Here is a 17,631-nt window from a genome sequence, read left to right on the forward strand (position 1 = left end):
TTTTGTTGCAGTGGTGGCCCACATCTATACAAAGCAATGTAAGCAACATATATATATATATATATATACACACACACACATATATATATATGCACATATGTATATATAATGATTAAGAAAAAAGTGCAAAGAATGACAGTATTAAGAATTTTTGCTTTTTACAGTAACTATGGTTCAAGTGTGAATATCCATCAGGGATATAATCGCAGATTTTAATGAAAGATTCAAAAAGAAATCCACACTCCAAATTACTGCACAAATATCAGTCCCTTATCAAGTAACTGTTCTCTTCTCCCAAATCTAACATTTCCAGTTTCTAAACTCTTCATAAACAGGAAAAAAAAAAAAAAAAGCTGTTATCTACCCTTGAACTTCCCAAAACTTATTCAAGTTAATTACTCACTCATTGTTTCAAGCAAGATAATAGGGGAAGTCACTCATCATAACCTGTGTTGCTAAAATCTGAAGCAAAGTAAAAAGGCTTGCTAAAATGCAAACTACTGATCAACAATGAAATCAGCAACAGTAAACAGACCTTAAATCACACCTGCATTTTCATGCAAGTGCATGACAAAATCAACCCCTGCTACCAAAGACAAAATCAGAGTCTGGATCTCTTTCCCAAATTCAGTGCTTTGCAAGGGTCACAATTCCAAACATTTAAGATTTCATCACTTTCTACAACAGAGAAAATGCTTCCTGTTTAATTTGTTTAACTTTCTATCATTCTACTCTTGGTCTGGGCCTTTCATTTTGAACAAACATACAGAAAGGTAATTTTTGACATTTAAAAAAATCTTTAAAATCATTACAGTTATGGATTTCAGGTCTCAAAAGTTTCAACAAAGCAGTTCAATTTCCCCTTAAATATACTACTACCTATTATTTGGTGTTTACATATTGTTTTATTCTTACTTTAGGCACTGCAATTATTCACAATATTACAATGATTCAATGTCTAACCTATGCAACAATTATGAATCATAAAATGGTTTTCAAGGTATTATTTGATTCTGTATTTGGTAATACAATTGAATTTCCCTTTAGAGATACACAGCTGGAAGAGAGTTTTAAAGCCCTGCAGTACTCCTGTGTTGAGTAGTGTTAATCCATACTTTTTGTCGTGCTTAATATTTAAGCTTCTTCTGAACTAGGAAGACAATAGACACTGGAAGCTTCAAATTTCAAGAAACTACATTCTATTCCAATTTATTTTGCTCAACAGTAAGTCTTTTTCTTTAAGAAAACAAGTACATCTTAGGCTAAATTTTAAAAACAGATTTTCTGCTCTAAAAATAACACAGCTAAAGGGAAATCACTTTTCAATTTCAGCATCACTAGAACTATGCATAACTAAGTAGACTCAACAACTATTTTAATCAGTTTTGTTTGTTGTTTTTTCTTTTATTACCCTGTCTTTAGAATGATATACCTTCATTCTAACAGACAGCTCAACAAAGGCTTAAAACTCTAGAACTGAAAAACCACTCGGCCACCTCCTGCACAACTGTACTTAAGAGGGCTGGCATTTCATTTGCCCCCATACATTCGCTCAATGTCCTTGAGGTAGTGGTTCCTCAGTTCCTTCCTTTTCAGCTTGAAAGCATCAGTTACCAGACCAGTTTCAGGGGTCCATGGTTCTGGGCTTAGGCAAACTTTGATTGGAATTTCAAATCGCTCCAATTTCACTGAAATGAAATGGGGGAGGGGGAAGAAAGAGAAAAACAATCAATAAACTAAGCATGAATTCTGCAGAGCTGATCTACAGGTGACAAGGCAAACTTATTTAATGATACATTAAATATATCATACTACCAGACAATTTCATATTTCTCAAAGTGTACGTAAATAGTTTTAGTTGGATACAGTTACAGTCTATGCAGTTTTTATTCTAATGTATTTGTACATATAGATCTGTATTTGGTTTTGTTGTTAGGTGCCAGGGAGTGGATTCCAACTCATAGCGACCCTATATGACAGAGTGAAGTTGCTTCATCGCGTTTTCTAGGCTTTATTATTTATAGAATCAGATTGCCAGGTCTTTCTCCCTCAGAGCTGCTGGGTGGGTTTGAAGAGCCAACTTTTCTTCTGGTTAGCAGGCAAGCACTTGATAGTTGTGCCACCAGGGCTCCTTATATGGTTGCATGGCTCACTCATTCACTTCATCCAGATGTCAGCACAAATGTCACCTCCTCAGAGAAACCTCCTGTGTCTCTCTATATCCACTTACACAGTATTTTCTTCAAAGTACTTATCACCACCCAACATATTCTGTGTTTGGCTCACCTACCAGAAGGTAAGGAGCTCTGGTGGTACAGTGTCTAAAGCATTTGATTGCTAAACAGAAGGCTGGTGGTTCAAATCCAACAGCCACTCCTTAGAAGGAAGGTTGGGCAATCTACTTCCGTAGAGATACCGCCTCAGAAACCCAAGGAGGGGTCGCTATGAGTCAGATCCCACTTGACGTCAGTGAGTGAGTGAGTGACTAGAAGGTAAAGGCGCTCTGATGACATAGTGGGTAGGATACATGGCTGTTAACCAGAGGTCAGTAGTTCAAATCTGCCAGCTGCTCCACAGAAGGAAGATGAGGCAGTCTGCTTCCACAAAGATTTACAGCCTTGGAAGCCCAATGGGGGTCACTATGAGTCAGAATCGACTCAATGACAGTGGCTACTGGAAGGTATGAAAGCAGAATTTATTTGTTCTCTGCTATCCCACAGGCCCCACACTGAAAGCCTTAAATAAATACATGAGAATTTATTAATTCATTCTACAGAATATTAAGCCTCAAAAAAAAAAAAAAAAAAAAAAAAAAAAACCTAACTCACTGCCATCAGTCAGATCCAACTCATAGCAACCCCTCCTTGGGTTTCCAAGGCAGTATCACTCTGGAAGTAGATTGCCCAACCTTCCTTCTGAGGAGTGGCTGGTGGGTCTGAACCGCCAGCCTTCTGGTTAGCAGTCAAATGCCTTAGGCACCACACCACCAGAGCGCCTAGATTAAGCCTCTAGACAGATGTTATTCATAAGCTTTTATTATATATATTGAAATAAGGATCAGAAAGGGGACTGTAAATTTCACACTTATAAATGGTATAAGAATTCATGCAGGGCATTTGTACTCGAGTTGGATAACGTAAGAAAATAAGGGCACAGAAGCAATCAATATATTACCTTCATCACAATATATTCCTAGTCATTTATTGTTAATTTATTATTTAGTATGCAGTATTTAGTAATCTATTATTCACATAAGTTCATTCTTAAATTTTCAAGGTACATCAACAGTGATTTAACAGATCAGTTAATTGGCAATTTCACAAAACATCAATTGTAAAGAAGCAAACATTTTCATTTTATTAACTACTACTAAACAGCCTGCATGACTTTAGAAACAGTGTGGTTTCAGTGGCAAGCCCTAAGAACTCAAATCCATGGAAATTCTTGTTCTAACATTAGTCTGCATTTTTATGAAAGCTTGGTTAGATCAATGAGTTTTTCATTAAAATGAGAGAAAAATATAAAGCTGAGTTTGAAAAATAATCTTTCAAATATTACTTCAAACCAACTTCCTAAAAATTCTTTTACTTGCTTCAAAATAGGCGCTCTGGTAGTATAGTGCCTAAGGCACTTGACTGCTAAGCTGAAGGCTGGCGGTTCAAACCCACCAGCTACTCCTTGGAAGATGGGGCAATCTATTTCTGTAGTGATACTGCCTTGGAAACCCAAGGATGGGTCGCTATGAGTCGGATCCAACTCAACAGCAGTGCGTTGCATCGCATTGTTGTGTTGCTTCAAATTAACCATCTCTAACCACTTCTAAGGAGCCAGAGTGGTACAGTGGTTAAGTACTTGGCTGCTAATAGAAAAGGCAGCAGTCTGAACCCACCAGCAGCTCCACGGGAGAAAGATGAGGCAGTCTGCTTCCAGAAAGATTACAGCCTTAGAAACCGTAGGGGGCAGTTCTACATGTCCTATAGGGTCGCTATGAGTTGGAATCAACTCAACAGTAATGTTTTTTTTCTTTTCTTTTCTTTACAAACCATTTCTAAGTTCAGTTACACAAAGGTGCCTGAACTGTGCCCATCTGCACACGTGGGACTGCCATGAGTTGGAATCACCTCTAGGGCAACTGGTTTGGTTTGTTGTTTGTGCTCCATGGTCACATTTTAATCTCAAGGAAACAGTTGAATTCCCGAGTATAGATTTGGCTCCAAAATCTCTTACTTCATCTTACTTTCCTACTTAAATAAGGCCTATTCCAAAAACACTAACAAAATTGGGACAAGGCAGATACAATATGTTGGATGCACATGAGTAAGTTAAAGCACATATGTAAAAGCTCCTATGTTTAATCTTTATTGGCTAAAGTTTTGTTCAAAGGAGGAGGAAAAAAAAGACTGCTGTAGGGGTTTCCCTAAATGCTATCTAGTATCACATGCTACACAGCAATGTGCAATCACTCAGTTTCCTGTAAACAGAAGAAAGTAATTGCAAAAACAAAACAAAACAAAACAAAAAAACCAACTTTACATGTGGATGCTTTTATCTGAATTAAATAGAACATTATGAAATATGACCTGCAGGTGGCAGCAAATACCGATGTTTACAGCCCTTCGTAGATGCTCAAATCACCCAAAAGCAGTTACTGTGCCATCTTCTGATACTAGTTATACCTAATGGGGGGGGGGGGGATGGACACGGGATGGGACACCAAACCCACTGCTATCGAGTTGATTCTGACTCATAGCGACCTCCGCTGGGTTTCCAAGGCAGTAGATCTGTAGACTGCCCAGTCAAAAGTGGAGTGCCTAGTCTTCCTTCCATGGAGTGGCTGGTGGGTTTGAACCACCAACATTCTGGTTAGCAGTCAAATGCCTTAGGCACATGAACAGGTCTGCTATTGAAAAATGTATGATTTGAGAGAGATTTAACTGAATCTAATCAATTTTACATGTTTTTTTGCGTAACTCTCTGAAATTATAATCTGAAGCAAAAAGTTACCAAGAAAAGTCTTTTGTGACACGGAGAAGTTTATTATTATGCATTTAACTCATGATTATTATTCATTATCCAAAGGAGGACTTGTTTGATTACATGCCTCACTCCAAGCACAGGGAAGTTATTGGGGCCCAGCAGGTCTAGGATTTTATTCCGTTGTCTGCATGCATGATCCAGCTTAACTTTCCCCATTACTGCCATTACACAGTCAAAAATTTGTTGTTGTTGTTGTTATGTGCCGTCGAGTTGGACCCGACTCATAGCGACCCCTCCTTGGGTTGACGAGGCAGTATCACGGAAATAGATTACCCAACCGTCCTTCCGAAGAATGGCTAGTGGATTTGAACTGCCAGCCTTCTGGTTAGCAGTCAAGTGCCTTAGGCACTACGCTACCAGAGCTCCCAGTCAAAAATTTAATGACCAATTATTCAAGTCACATTCTACTTCATTAGCTTATTCAGAGAGTGACTCAGAATCATTGCGGTGTACCTCGGATGATTAGTCCTATCGGCTGAAAGACTTTTTGAAAGACTACATTTAAAGAAAAATCAGGATTAGTATCAAAGAAAATTCTGGCAGCCTGCTGGCATTAATGTGAAAGCATGTTTCATCAGTAAGATGTTAAGAAAGAAAGAAAGAAACAAACAAACATTAAACCAATGTCCAGCAACAGAAAAATGGATAAGAGAAATGTGGTATATACACACATAAGAAAATACTACTTAGTCAAAAAGAGAAGTGAAGTCTTGACACATGCCTCAACATGGATGAACCCTAAAAACATGCTGAGCAGAATAAGTCACTCACAAAAGGACAAATACTGTAGGATCTCACATGAAATAAGCAAATATATAAAACCAAAGATTATTAGGGTTATCAGAGATGGGAAGGAGGGGGAGAGGAAGAGTTTTTGCTTAGGGGACAGTGAGTTTATGTTCATGGTGGTGGAATGATTTGGAAATGGATAGCGAGAATGGCCGCACACCTTGAACAATGTCATCAATGTCACTGAGTCATACATGCAGGAACTGTTGAGACAGCATATGCTTTGTTATGTATATTTTCACCACAATAACAAAAAAAATTAAGCTATATACTATCTTTATGGTTATCAAATAAGTCACTTTTCAACGTGATTATGCTAAAAGGCAATCAGAACTTACAACTTTACAGTGTCCTGAGTGAACCATAAGGATGTTCTTCTAGGGGAAAATACTACGTTTTCCCTCAACCTGATAACTAATATTACAAATACAGTTTTTTTAAGCAAATTGGAACCTAAGTAACTAATTTTTAACATAAATAGAAATGATAGTGTGAAATAGGTGTATTCATAGATCCCTGATAAAAGTGTAACTGGTAGAGTTTTTCTGGGGGAGGAAAGGGGATTTTGGTAACATAGGGGAAAAAAGCTTTTAAACTATACATTCTCTTCGACTCAAAAATTTTATTTCTAGGAATTTATACTAAGAAAATAATCATATAAGATAATAAATGAGTATTCAAAGATACATATTTGTTTACAGTGGAAAGAAAAAGTAGAATGCCCAAATATCCAATAGGGAAATAAAGTATAGAATATCCATGTACTAGAACACCATTTACAAATAGTAATGTTATTCTCTATCTACCAACAGAAAAATGTCAATGGTATTGATTTAAAAACCAACCCACTGCCATAGAATGGATTCTGACTCATAGCGACCCAACATGACAGAGCAGAACTGCTCCGTAGGGTTTCCAAGACTGTAAATCTTTATGGAAGCAGACTGCCTCTTCTGTCTCCCATGGACTGGCTGGTGGGTTCGAACCGTTGACCTTCTGGTTAGCAGCCAAATGCTTTAACCACTGCACCATCAGAGCTCCTTAGGGCACTGATGTGTTAAGGATGTATACCAAAATGTAATCTCACCGCCCAAAGATAAGTATTAACAAGTGATTTTTATTCCCCTCGATAATTTCCTATACTGTTCAATTTTTTATATAGAGTATGGCTAATGTATAATCAGAAAAATGGTATTTTCAATTTTAAAAAGAAAAACAATGGATTAAAATTAGATGAACAGGTGTCAATTAAAGGTGAAGAACACAGTATTTATCATCTCCTTTGGAAAAGAATTTTAAAAGTATAAAGCTATTAACCATAAGGACAAAAATAAAACGAGGTAAGAACATACTGGATGAACAGTTGCAACAAAATTTTAGAAGACAGCAAGCAAACAGACTAGCGGTAACTGACTTAGAGCAGAGAGCGCTAAAACCTCACTGCCTCCAGACAAGGATGCCACCAAGAAGCAAACCATCTCACAGAAGAGCCTACAAAAAAGCCCCTAGAGCCCATGGCTCTGAAGACAGGGATGCAAAGTGAAATTGAAGACAGGAGGGCTGGTTCCAAGTCTGTTCAGGGAACAGTTTTCTCTCACTCTGTGTAGCTTTTCCCCTAACCAGGCTGGAGACAGGTTTACTTTTTTGGGAAAACTGAACCAGAATGGCTATGGACTCAAGGATACGAGGCACACGGCCAGTTGCCATTGAGTAGATTCTGACTCATGGCGACCCCATTTGTCAGAATGGAACTGTGCTCCACAGGATTTCAAGGTTGGAAACAAATCACCAGGCCTTTCCTCTGAGGCACTCTAGATGGTCTGAAACCTGCAACCTTCAGTTAGCAGCCAAGCACGTTAACTGTTAGCACTGGGACTTCCAGGAACACTGGAGGGCGGGAAGAAAGCTGAAAACAGAGGGCTTTCAGTAACAGTAAGAGCTCCCAATCTTTTTTCCCTTTAGGCTACTAGAATACTGGCGGTCAACCTAATATGCCACCCAGCAAGAGACTAGAGAATTCTTCTTTGGAGAAATGGAATGACCCAAGGGGAAAAGCAACAACTCTCATCTGAATAACTTTTCAGTGAAGCCCAGGAAGTTTTTCAAACAGTTTTTCAGTATCTCATCCTTAAATATGAATGGACAGACAAGGGCCAGCAGACACCAGAGAGGCTAAGACCCAAACAAGTAGAAACTGGAACCTAGAGAAAACAGACCATTAACAGAAGAAAATTTCATCAAAGAAATCCTTTGTAACATCCTCAGAGAAATACGAGATGACACATTAATTGCATCCATGAAAGAGCACCAGCACAGTATTAAAAAGAACACCAAGAGAAGATGAAAGAGCTCTTGAAAATTAAAACTCTGACAGCAGAAATTGAAAATGCAATAGACAGAACAGAAGACAGAGTCGAGGGGCTCTGCTAGAAATTAAACAGGAGAGAAAAAGGGATGGTTAAATTAGAGGATGAAAATCAGGAGGTCTGACAGACATGCATTAGTCCCAAAACACACACATACCCACTGGAAAGGGGGAAACCCACAAAGGGCGTAATAAATGCACACAAAGAGATAAAAAGCTATTTTCCAGAAGCAAAGGACAATGCTCTCCAGACTGAAAGCACACATGCCAGGTATGCCCAACAAAATGATAAAAGACCCACACCAGGGCATATCATTATGAACTATCAGAACATCAGGATGAGGGAGGAAAAAAAAATCTGAAAACTTAGAGAAAATAGTTCATACACAGGACTGGGAATCAGGATGGCACTGAGCTTAACCAGCAACACTGGAAGTTAGAAGACAATGGAGCAAAGACTTCAAAATTGTAAGGAAAGATGGTTTCTGACTTAGGGTTCTAAAGTATGCCCACCTACCTCTCAAGTGAGAGGACAAAATAAAGACATACTCAGACCATGCAGGGTCTCCAGGATTTATCTCCTTTGTACCTTTTTTTCAGGAGGCTGCTGGAGGGTGTGCTCTGCCCAAATGAGGGCATGCACCAGGAAAAGAGACAGACATGAGATGCAACCCAGGAGAGAGGCAAAGGAATGCCCAGGAAGACAGTAAAGGGAAGCTCAGGGAGCACACAGTCCAATTTCCAGCACAAGGATGAAGTTTCTAAGGAGGATGTCTCCAAGATAAAATAAATAAATACACTTATAAATACACTGTATCTGAGAGAGGACTTTCACCTCAACATAAAGAAAATTAAAATCCTCACAACTGGACCAATAAGCAGCATCATGATAAATGGAGAAAAGACTGAAGTTGTCCAAGATTTCATATTACTTGGTTCCACAGTCAACAACAATGGAAGGAGCATTCAAGAAATCACAGAGGTATTGCAGTGTGCCAGATCTGCTGCAAAAGACCTCAAGTGCTGAAGAGCAAAGATGTCTCTTTGAAGACTAAAGTGCACCTAACCCAAGCCATAGTATTTTCAATCACCTCATACGCATGTGAAAGCAGGACAATGAATAAGAAACATCGAAGAAGAGTTGATGCTTTTGAGTTATTGTGTTGGCAAAGAAGACTGAAAATACCATGGAATGCCAGAAGAACTAACAAATCTATCCTGGAAGAAGTGTAGCTGGAATGCTCCTTGAAAAGCGAGAGTGGCCAGACTTTGTCTCACCTACTTTGGTCATGTTGTCAGAAAGGACCATTCCCTTGAGAAGGATGTCATGCTTGGTGAAGTGGAGGCTCAATTGAAAAGGGGAAGGCCCTCAACGAGATGGACTGACACAGTACTGAGCGGTGTTTCTTTCTGCTGTACATAGGGTCGCTATGAGTTGGAGCCGACTTGACCGCACCTAACAACAACAACAATCACAACGCTACCAGAGGTTAGGGGAAGAATTAATAACAGGGAAACAAAAGTTTCCCAAGAAAAGAAATATAATGATAAAATCACTACATAGCTCAGTTGTGAAAATTTTCATCACGGTCTTAATAATGTAAGCATGAAGTAAAGTGTACAATTGCACTACAGATTGGGAAAGACAGTGTGTGTTGGGGGTGGACACAAGAGAGTGAAATCATCTTCTGTTGCAGGAAGTAAACAGATCACAGCTAAAATGAAAAAGAAAAAAGTCAGAAACGATAATATAACCATTTTCTGCAGCAAAATGGAGATGAATGTCAGAATTTTTTTTTTTTTAAATGACTAATGTTGAAGTGGGCAAGGTGAACCTGGATAGACAGAGAGATGCATCATGGGCTGTTGTTAATGTAAGCCTTGTAGTACTACATGATTAAAAAACAAACAGAAAGATGTGCACTTATTACACCAATGAAGAAGAGAAACTAGGTTAGAAAACTGCCTACTATTTGGCTTATTGACAGTTAACTTTTAATCTATTTGACTTCCCAAAGCAACGTTCCAGTAAACTTTGTCAGACCTTTCTGCTAATTTGAAACTGGTGATTACTCCCTCTTTCCTGAAAGTCTCTGAACAATGCTCTGCATTGTCCTCCTACTGCACCTCACTGATCATTCTTTCCATGCCCCTTCCTCCACCCATTCCTTAAATGTTGATGTCGTCCAGCGACTTGTTCCGAGACTCCTGTTTTCACTTTATATTCATGGTTCCAATTATCCCGCAGTCTCTATATACAGTCCAGGTCTCTTTGGTAAGGTTTGAACTAATATTTGCAGCTGCTTGCTGGACATTTTAACTTTCATTATCCAACAGACATTTCAAATTTGTGTCCCAAATTGGACTTACCATCTTCACAAAAAAGTTCGCTCTTCCTCCTGCATTTTCTAGCCTAATTAATCTACTCTGCGGTTTGAGCTATAAACGTCAGGATTCTGAGGCGGTATCTCTACGGAAGTAGATTTCCCAACCTTCCTCCCTCACCTATGCTACCCAATTAATCATTCAAGCTTGCCAGTTTTGCTTCCCAAATGTTTCTTGAATCCACCACTTCCCTGGTTCAGGCTCTTACCCTCCCTTCTACACTTCTACTACAGCCTCCTGTCTCCCTCCTGTCTCCTCCTGTCTCCCTCCGATGCATTTGCAGCCTGGCATCCACAGTGAATGGGGAGTGATCTGAAATGCAAATCTGACTGTATCACCAACCTGCTAAAACCTGCCAATGACTCCCCACTGCCTATGGAGTTAAGTCCATATTTCTGAACATGGCATACAAGTCACTACATGGCTTGGCCTCTGCTTATCTTTTCAGCCTCTTAGACTTTGCACTCCACCATTAACACCAAATTCCTTGTAGTTTCCTACACACATAAAAAAAAATCTTTCTGCCTTTATTTATGCTGCTTCTCAGCCTAGAATGCCCTTTCTAGTTCATTTATAATCAACCCTTAAGAATAAGCTTAGGTGACAGCTCCATGAGAAATCTTCCATGACTCCCCAGGTAGGGTGAGATACCCTCCTCTGTGGTACCATAATTCTCTGATCATATCTTGATTGCTGTTAAAACTGCTGTCCCTCTGACTAGACAATGAGCTCCTTGAAGGCAAGAAATGTGTCTTACTATCATCTGTATTCCTAGTGCCTACTATAATGATTGGTACATAGTATCTACTCAGATCTCCAGTTGGCTGAATTAATTCACCATCTGAGACAGTCCACTTACAGAGGCAAAGGATATTGCATTGCTGCTGAGTTGATCCCGACTCATAGCAACCCTACAAGACAGAGTAGAACTGCCCCATAGGGTTATCAAGGCTCTAAATCTTTAATGAATCAGATGACCACATCTTTCTCCTGTGGAGAAGATGGTAGGTTTGAACCACTGACCTTCACGTTAGCAGCTCAGTGTTTAACCACTGTGCCACCACGGCTCCTTCCAAAGTATAAACAAAGTATAATCATAGTTATGACACTATTCATTAAAGTTATTAGTTGCTTCTTTACAGATATGAGGTAGACCTTCATAACAGATCTATCCAAAGATGGACCTTGGGGAGGCGTAAAATTCCATTCCAAACACACGATAGATAGATGACCACTTGATGGATACTGCAACATGGAATAAAGAACTTGATAGGTTATTCTGCTATGCAACACTTAAAAGAGATTTTCAACATGGACATTCATGATATATGGTAGACAGCAAAAACTCTGCTGTTCATTAGTAAAATAATCAACCAACCAACCAAGTATCTTGAAGGGCCTAGACACATTGAATGACTTTTAGCACTTCAACAGAAAAGCAATTTCTTACTTACTGGTATTTGCAGCTTCTCTAATTTCTTTCAGTATTTCAGCTTCCATGGCAGGGTTATTGCAGATATCAACCCAAGTTCCTTCTACTCCTTTCTGTTGTGCTAAAAGACTCAATCTCTTCTGATTAGGAACCACAAAACTGATCACATAGGACTGGTCACTAAAAAATCAGAAAATAAAACAGATACTAAAACATGGAGAACAACTATTCATGAATTACTCATTCAAACAGTATAGTACAGATAACTCCAAATATGTATTTCTCTTATTTGTTACTTTCATTAAAAAGTAATAAAAACCCAAAATATACTGATGTATAAAGAAAAGAGTTCAATTGCTCAGGCTCTTGATTTATAAAGTTCAAAACTCATCTAAATGTGTTAGCATCTTAGCAAAATTACTTAAGCCCAGTGTCAGTTGTTCTCAGTATTAAGTGAAATAATTTTTTCTAGCACACTTAAGTATTTAAGGGAGCTGGGTGGTGCAGTGGTAAAGCACTAGGCTGCTCATTGGAAAGTCAGCAGTTCGAATCCACCACCGCTCCATGGGTGAAAAGTCCTGGTGGTCTGTGCCCATAAAGATTACAGCCTAAAAAACCCTATGGGACAGTTCTACTCTGTCATATAGGGTTACTAGGAGTTTGAATTAACTTGACCACACACAACAACAGCAGGAAGCTAAGTATTTAGCAGGACATAGTAGGTGTCCAAGGAATTAAATGTCTGGATTATCTCAAATGATCTTCAAGCTACTAAATTTAACAATTTTCAGAAATGTATATCATTTCTCAACTCTGGTGAAACTTCTAAGAGGAGCTGATATTATCCTTAAAGTTATATATAATCAAACTGTTTGCTAACTACCCTTTTACTATATGAAACCTAAAATGCAATTTTAAAAAGTTACCTTTTGGCAAAAGCACAGATATTGTCAATAAGTGGACAGTTCTTCAGTGCAGCCTCTACTTTTCCAAGAGATACATACTCTCCTGCTTGTAGCTTCACCAGATCTTTCTTACGATCTATAAATCACGAAGAGAGTTGTTATCCGTAGACTGTTTTATTTAATGTGTATATAATTCTGATTTTGTTTGGATCACTTTGCTTTTTTATTTGTAAAAATAGTTACCTTGAAATCTTATTCTATATAATGTTGGCTCACACATATCAATTAAAAAGAAAATACCTAGTTAAAGAGGTAATTGGCTATAATGATGCACTCTAAGGAGCTCTGGGGGTGTAGTGGTTAAAGCATTTGGCTGCTAACCAAAAGGTTGGTGGTTCAGACCCACCAGATGCTCCATGGGAAAAAGACAAGGCAGTCTGTCTTAGAAACCTTATGGGGGTCACTCTGAGTTGGAATCAACTAGATGGCAGTGGGTGTATAAGGTCACTAAATGAGTTGGAATCAACTCAATGACAACAGGATACACAAACTTTCATCATCTTAAATTGTAATCTTAAATATTACATTGCAGTTAATAGAAAGAAAAAGGACTTGGGGGCATTATATTTGAATGGTAGCCTAGCACATATGACCCTAGGCGTACCAGTTAATGTCTCTAACCCTTAATTGTATTGGGGATAATGATGCCTACCTCATATAGGCATGTAGCACAATGTCTAGCATATAAAACATGTTCCACAAATATTAACTGCCCTTTTTTCCACATGTGACATTATCTTTTTGAAATGGCAGTGTACTAAGAAAGTGCTCGCACAGGATGGCACAGCTTGAATAATCATAAGGTTGTCTTACAATCTGTTTGTCAGTGCTGACATGCCCACACCACAACCTGGGAGCCCACTTTACATGCATGCAGAACAAGGGAGAAAAGGCTTATTGGTTCATCCTGGAAATTTCTCCAGATAAATCTAAATGGGCCTTAGAAACAACCTCCCCAGGGAATCTCTAACTACATTCAGATCAGATACTGTGAGGTTCAGTGCCAGATTTAAACGGGTCACTAGAGATATGATGGGGAAAATTTTATGGCTTGAAAAGGACCTGAGTAATATCCTGCAGAGTGGTCCTTATCCGCTGGGGAATTTTCATTTTAATTTTTGCCTGATTAAAGTGAACCACCTAAGGGCCCGCTTTGGAACTGCTGTTTGAACTTACACTCTACTTTAGTTGGCTCATAAAGGTGATGCAAAGCAACTGACATTCTCAGAAGATGAGATTAGTGCTGAGGATTGATAACATCCTTTTCTAATGGTCAAGGCTGGTTAGAGCCATAAAAATGGCCATCAGGAACAAAATATGCTCACATTGCCCCTTGGGTAGACAGGTAAACTGACAATATGGTCATGTGAGACAAGAGTAACACGAAGAGGATGAAGAAGACCTAGAGTTTGTTAACAGTAAATGATTACACAGAACCTCATGGAGTTGATGGAAAATAGTTCTCTGAGCTGTCTTCCTTTTCTCATCACCAATTTGCTATTTTCTTGCCCATTCCCTTAACCCCCATGCTGCTACTCTGGATGCTGTTACTGCTGCTACTACTTACCAAGGTTCAGGCGCTATTCTAAACGTTTTAGATACATCAACTCATTCAATTCTCACAAGAATCTTAAGAAGCTGGTATTGTTATCTCTATTTTACAGATAGGGAAGCTGAGATACAAGTTAAATAACTTGCCCCAAGCTTGAACCAATGGAACTGTCTATCCTATTAATAACCTGACCAATATTATCTTTCATATTTGTTGAAGTTACAACAACACATACACACACACATACACAGAATACACTGACCAATAATCTGTAAGCATCCATCAGGGTGGAATTCTCCAATATCACCAGTGCAAAACCACCTTTGTCCATTTTCGTCCACAGAATAGTCTTCTGCTGTTTTCTCTTCATTTTTAAAATATCCCATGGAGATATTCTGTCCACCAATTACGATTTCTCCTCTAGGGTTTGGCTTGTCGTGAATTGTATAACCACCTGGAAATCATAAAAGTAAACTAGTTATGGTTCTACAACAAAATTGTCCTTCATTAATTCTTCAAGTTCCTTACTACTACCTCTCTGTTGGTCAAATTTTATATCACTTTATGCGAGGATATAAGCTTATATTTACTCTGATTTGCATAAGGATAGTGGGGTGGCTGCTTGTTAGATGTGATTTCAGGTGCCACGGAACGTCCAACAATACTCACCACCGCCACCAATTTATTCTAAACCTTCGCATGACCATAAGGCTGAGAAATAAAACTCACTTAGATTATCATCAAGCACAGGGCTCTCTATAACTCTGTTAAGATAAAATTACCCCCAACAAGGGGAATACTTGAAGCTCAGTTATGAGTAAATTACCCCCAACAAGGGGAATACTTGAAGCTCAGTTATGAGTAAATTACCAATATGTTGATATCAATGCAATTCAGATTATTTCCAGTAGTATGTGCCTGAAGAAGGCAACACCATTAAATGAGAAAAAGGAGACTTGGTGAAATAAGAAGACTATTTTATGTTCTTAGTTTCTGCCTATGGCATGTCATGCATTTACAACACTAAAATAATTGACAATAACTTAAAAGATTTCATCATTACCTCTTTATTATTGAATAAAACTTACTTTATGGAAAATATACAAACATCTGAATTTATAAACTGGGATGATTAGATCTTGTATTATAAAATGATTAAAAGCAGAATTCCTTCCATGTTAGCTGCTCTTATACATTTGAAACTATTCAAAATTTCAGAAGAACAAATCTACTATGTGCAAAGTATTAATATCAATTATATTGTATAAAGTAAAAGATCCTTCATAGCAATTAAATGGTCTAATATATGCCCCTAATGGACCCAATGCCCAAAACAGACATTAAAGCACAACACCAGAAATTCTCCTTAATGTTTTACTATAAACATTGCCTCCCTGACTGCATTGCTCAACAAATAACCCATATTAAAAGGCAATTTTGATGCGAGTTCTCAATACACAGACTTCTACCCCGATTTTCTTTATAAAATTAGAAAGGCAGCACCATGGGAAAAAGTAAGACGACAACTTAGTCCTGACATGTAAAACTCTAGAGAATGCAATTGGCTTTTTATATTGTTCTTAAAAGAAATGGTCCTTTGCTCATAGGGCACTGACAACAATGCATATAATAAGAATCACAAAGTAGGTACACTTTCAGAAACTTAAAGTTTATGTCAGATAAAATCCATTTTTTTTTCTTTTTTTTTAAGGTTTCAACAACCTAGTAGATGGGTCCTCCAAGGCAACTGATCCTTCACATTTTCAATCCATGGATCCAACCCAAGGTAAATATTTTCTTTTAAATCGTAAGCTTTTTAACTCCTCCTCCTTTATCTTCTATGGCTAGGCTGTTAGTCATTTGTTTATTTAGCAATCCATTTTATTGCAGCAAATGTATTTACTTAGTAACTTTCGTAAGTTCATTATAAGAAGACTGGTTTATTTTGCCTTCAGCAGCTGATTTGTAAAAGAGATCCCTTACTACCACCAATTCAATGTAAAATACAGGTTTCCTCCAAAGTGGCTCATCTCTGCAGCCAAATAGCAAAAATCAACTATTTATACACACTTATTTATCACAATCAAAAAAGGAAAAAGAAAAATAGCCAGACAGTTGAATTTCAATTGTGAAAATGTTTGTGGGATCAAGATCTAAGTCTATGTCTGTATATAATCAATCACTTCATCTCCTGAAAATCTGGGGTTTTACTTCCCTACTCAAACACTCTTGGGAGCTCTGGTAGCATAGTGGCTAAGGCACTTGACTGCTAACCAGAAGGCTGGCAGTTCAAACCCACCAGCCACTCCTCGGAAGGAAGATGGGGCAATCTATTTCCGTAGTGATACTGCCTCGGAAACCCAAGGAGGGGTCGCTACGAGTCGGGTCCAACTCGACGGCACGTAACAACAACAACACTTAAACATCCTCACTAGCAAAGCTTCCAAGGATGGGGGAAAAAATTTCATGTTCTCCAAACCTAGGGAAAGCCCACTAAGCAAATTTTTCTTCTTTGCCAAGTACTTCCAAGTTCAGAATTGGTATACTTAGAGTCTAAAGAGTTTCCTTTCCTCTTGGTAACCTGAAGACCGAGTTTTACTGGGGAAGCAGCAAGCCCAGGAAACAAGCAATGGCAAAAAAATCATTTGCTACCTCAGACAACCTAGCATTTCCAAGACATGGAAATCTTAGGGCTCACGGTGGTTTTCAGTGTACTTAGAATCACTAGAGCTTGTCATAACATTCTTACCTTCCTGCCAGTCTTTTAGCTTAATTTCACAGCAAATGAGAGGGGCTCCAACTCGTCCAGTAGTATAATCAGTAACTATGAGAGGAAATGAAGCAAAGACATTAGCATTCCGCATTTCACGTCAGCATGAATGTGAGACCAAGACCATTGGAGTGAGAGCCAGAGTCTGAAGGACAACAAAAGAGGTGATAGCAAGAGAGAGGGTGAAGTGTGATAATTTTCAACATTTCAACAGTGTAATTGATTTCAATGTTTTTACATCACTTTTTTAAAAATTTTTATTGTGATTTGGGTGAAAGTTTACAGAGCAAATTCACTTTCCATACAGCAGTTCACATACACTTTGTCTCATGACAT

General features: G+C 38.4%; 1 protein-coding gene across 1 annotated transcript in view; it reads right to left on the reverse strand.

Moving 5' to 3' along the window:
• Positions 1 to 1,530: 1,530 nt before the first annotated feature.
• ACSL4 (acyl-CoA synthetase long chain family member 4) overlaps positions 1,531 to 17,631 on the reverse strand; it is a 50,005-nt gene continuing 33,904 nt past the window's right edge. The window contains exons 9-13 of the mRNA XM_042782503.1: positions 17,275 to 17,349; positions 14,788 to 14,979; positions 12,935 to 13,049; positions 12,031 to 12,188; positions 1,531 to 1,688 (exon numbers count right to left, since the gene is read on the reverse strand). Coding sequence (XP_042638437.1) covers positions 1,531 to 1,688; positions 12,031 to 12,188; positions 12,935 to 13,049; positions 14,788 to 14,979; positions 17,275 to 17,349 — 698 coding nt within the window. The remainder of the gene's footprint in view (positions 1,689 to 12,030; positions 12,189 to 12,934; positions 13,050 to 14,787; positions 14,980 to 17,274; positions 17,350 to 17,631) is intronic.

This window comes from Orycteropus afer, unplaced genomic scaffold, assembly GCF_000298275.1.
Source record: "Orycteropus afer afer isolate SDZICR_OR568_19922 unplaced genomic scaffold, OryAfe1.0 scaffold00352, whole genome shotgun sequence".
Taxonomy (NCBI): Eukaryota; Metazoa; Chordata; class Mammalia; order Tubulidentata; family Orycteropodidae; genus Orycteropus; species Orycteropus afer.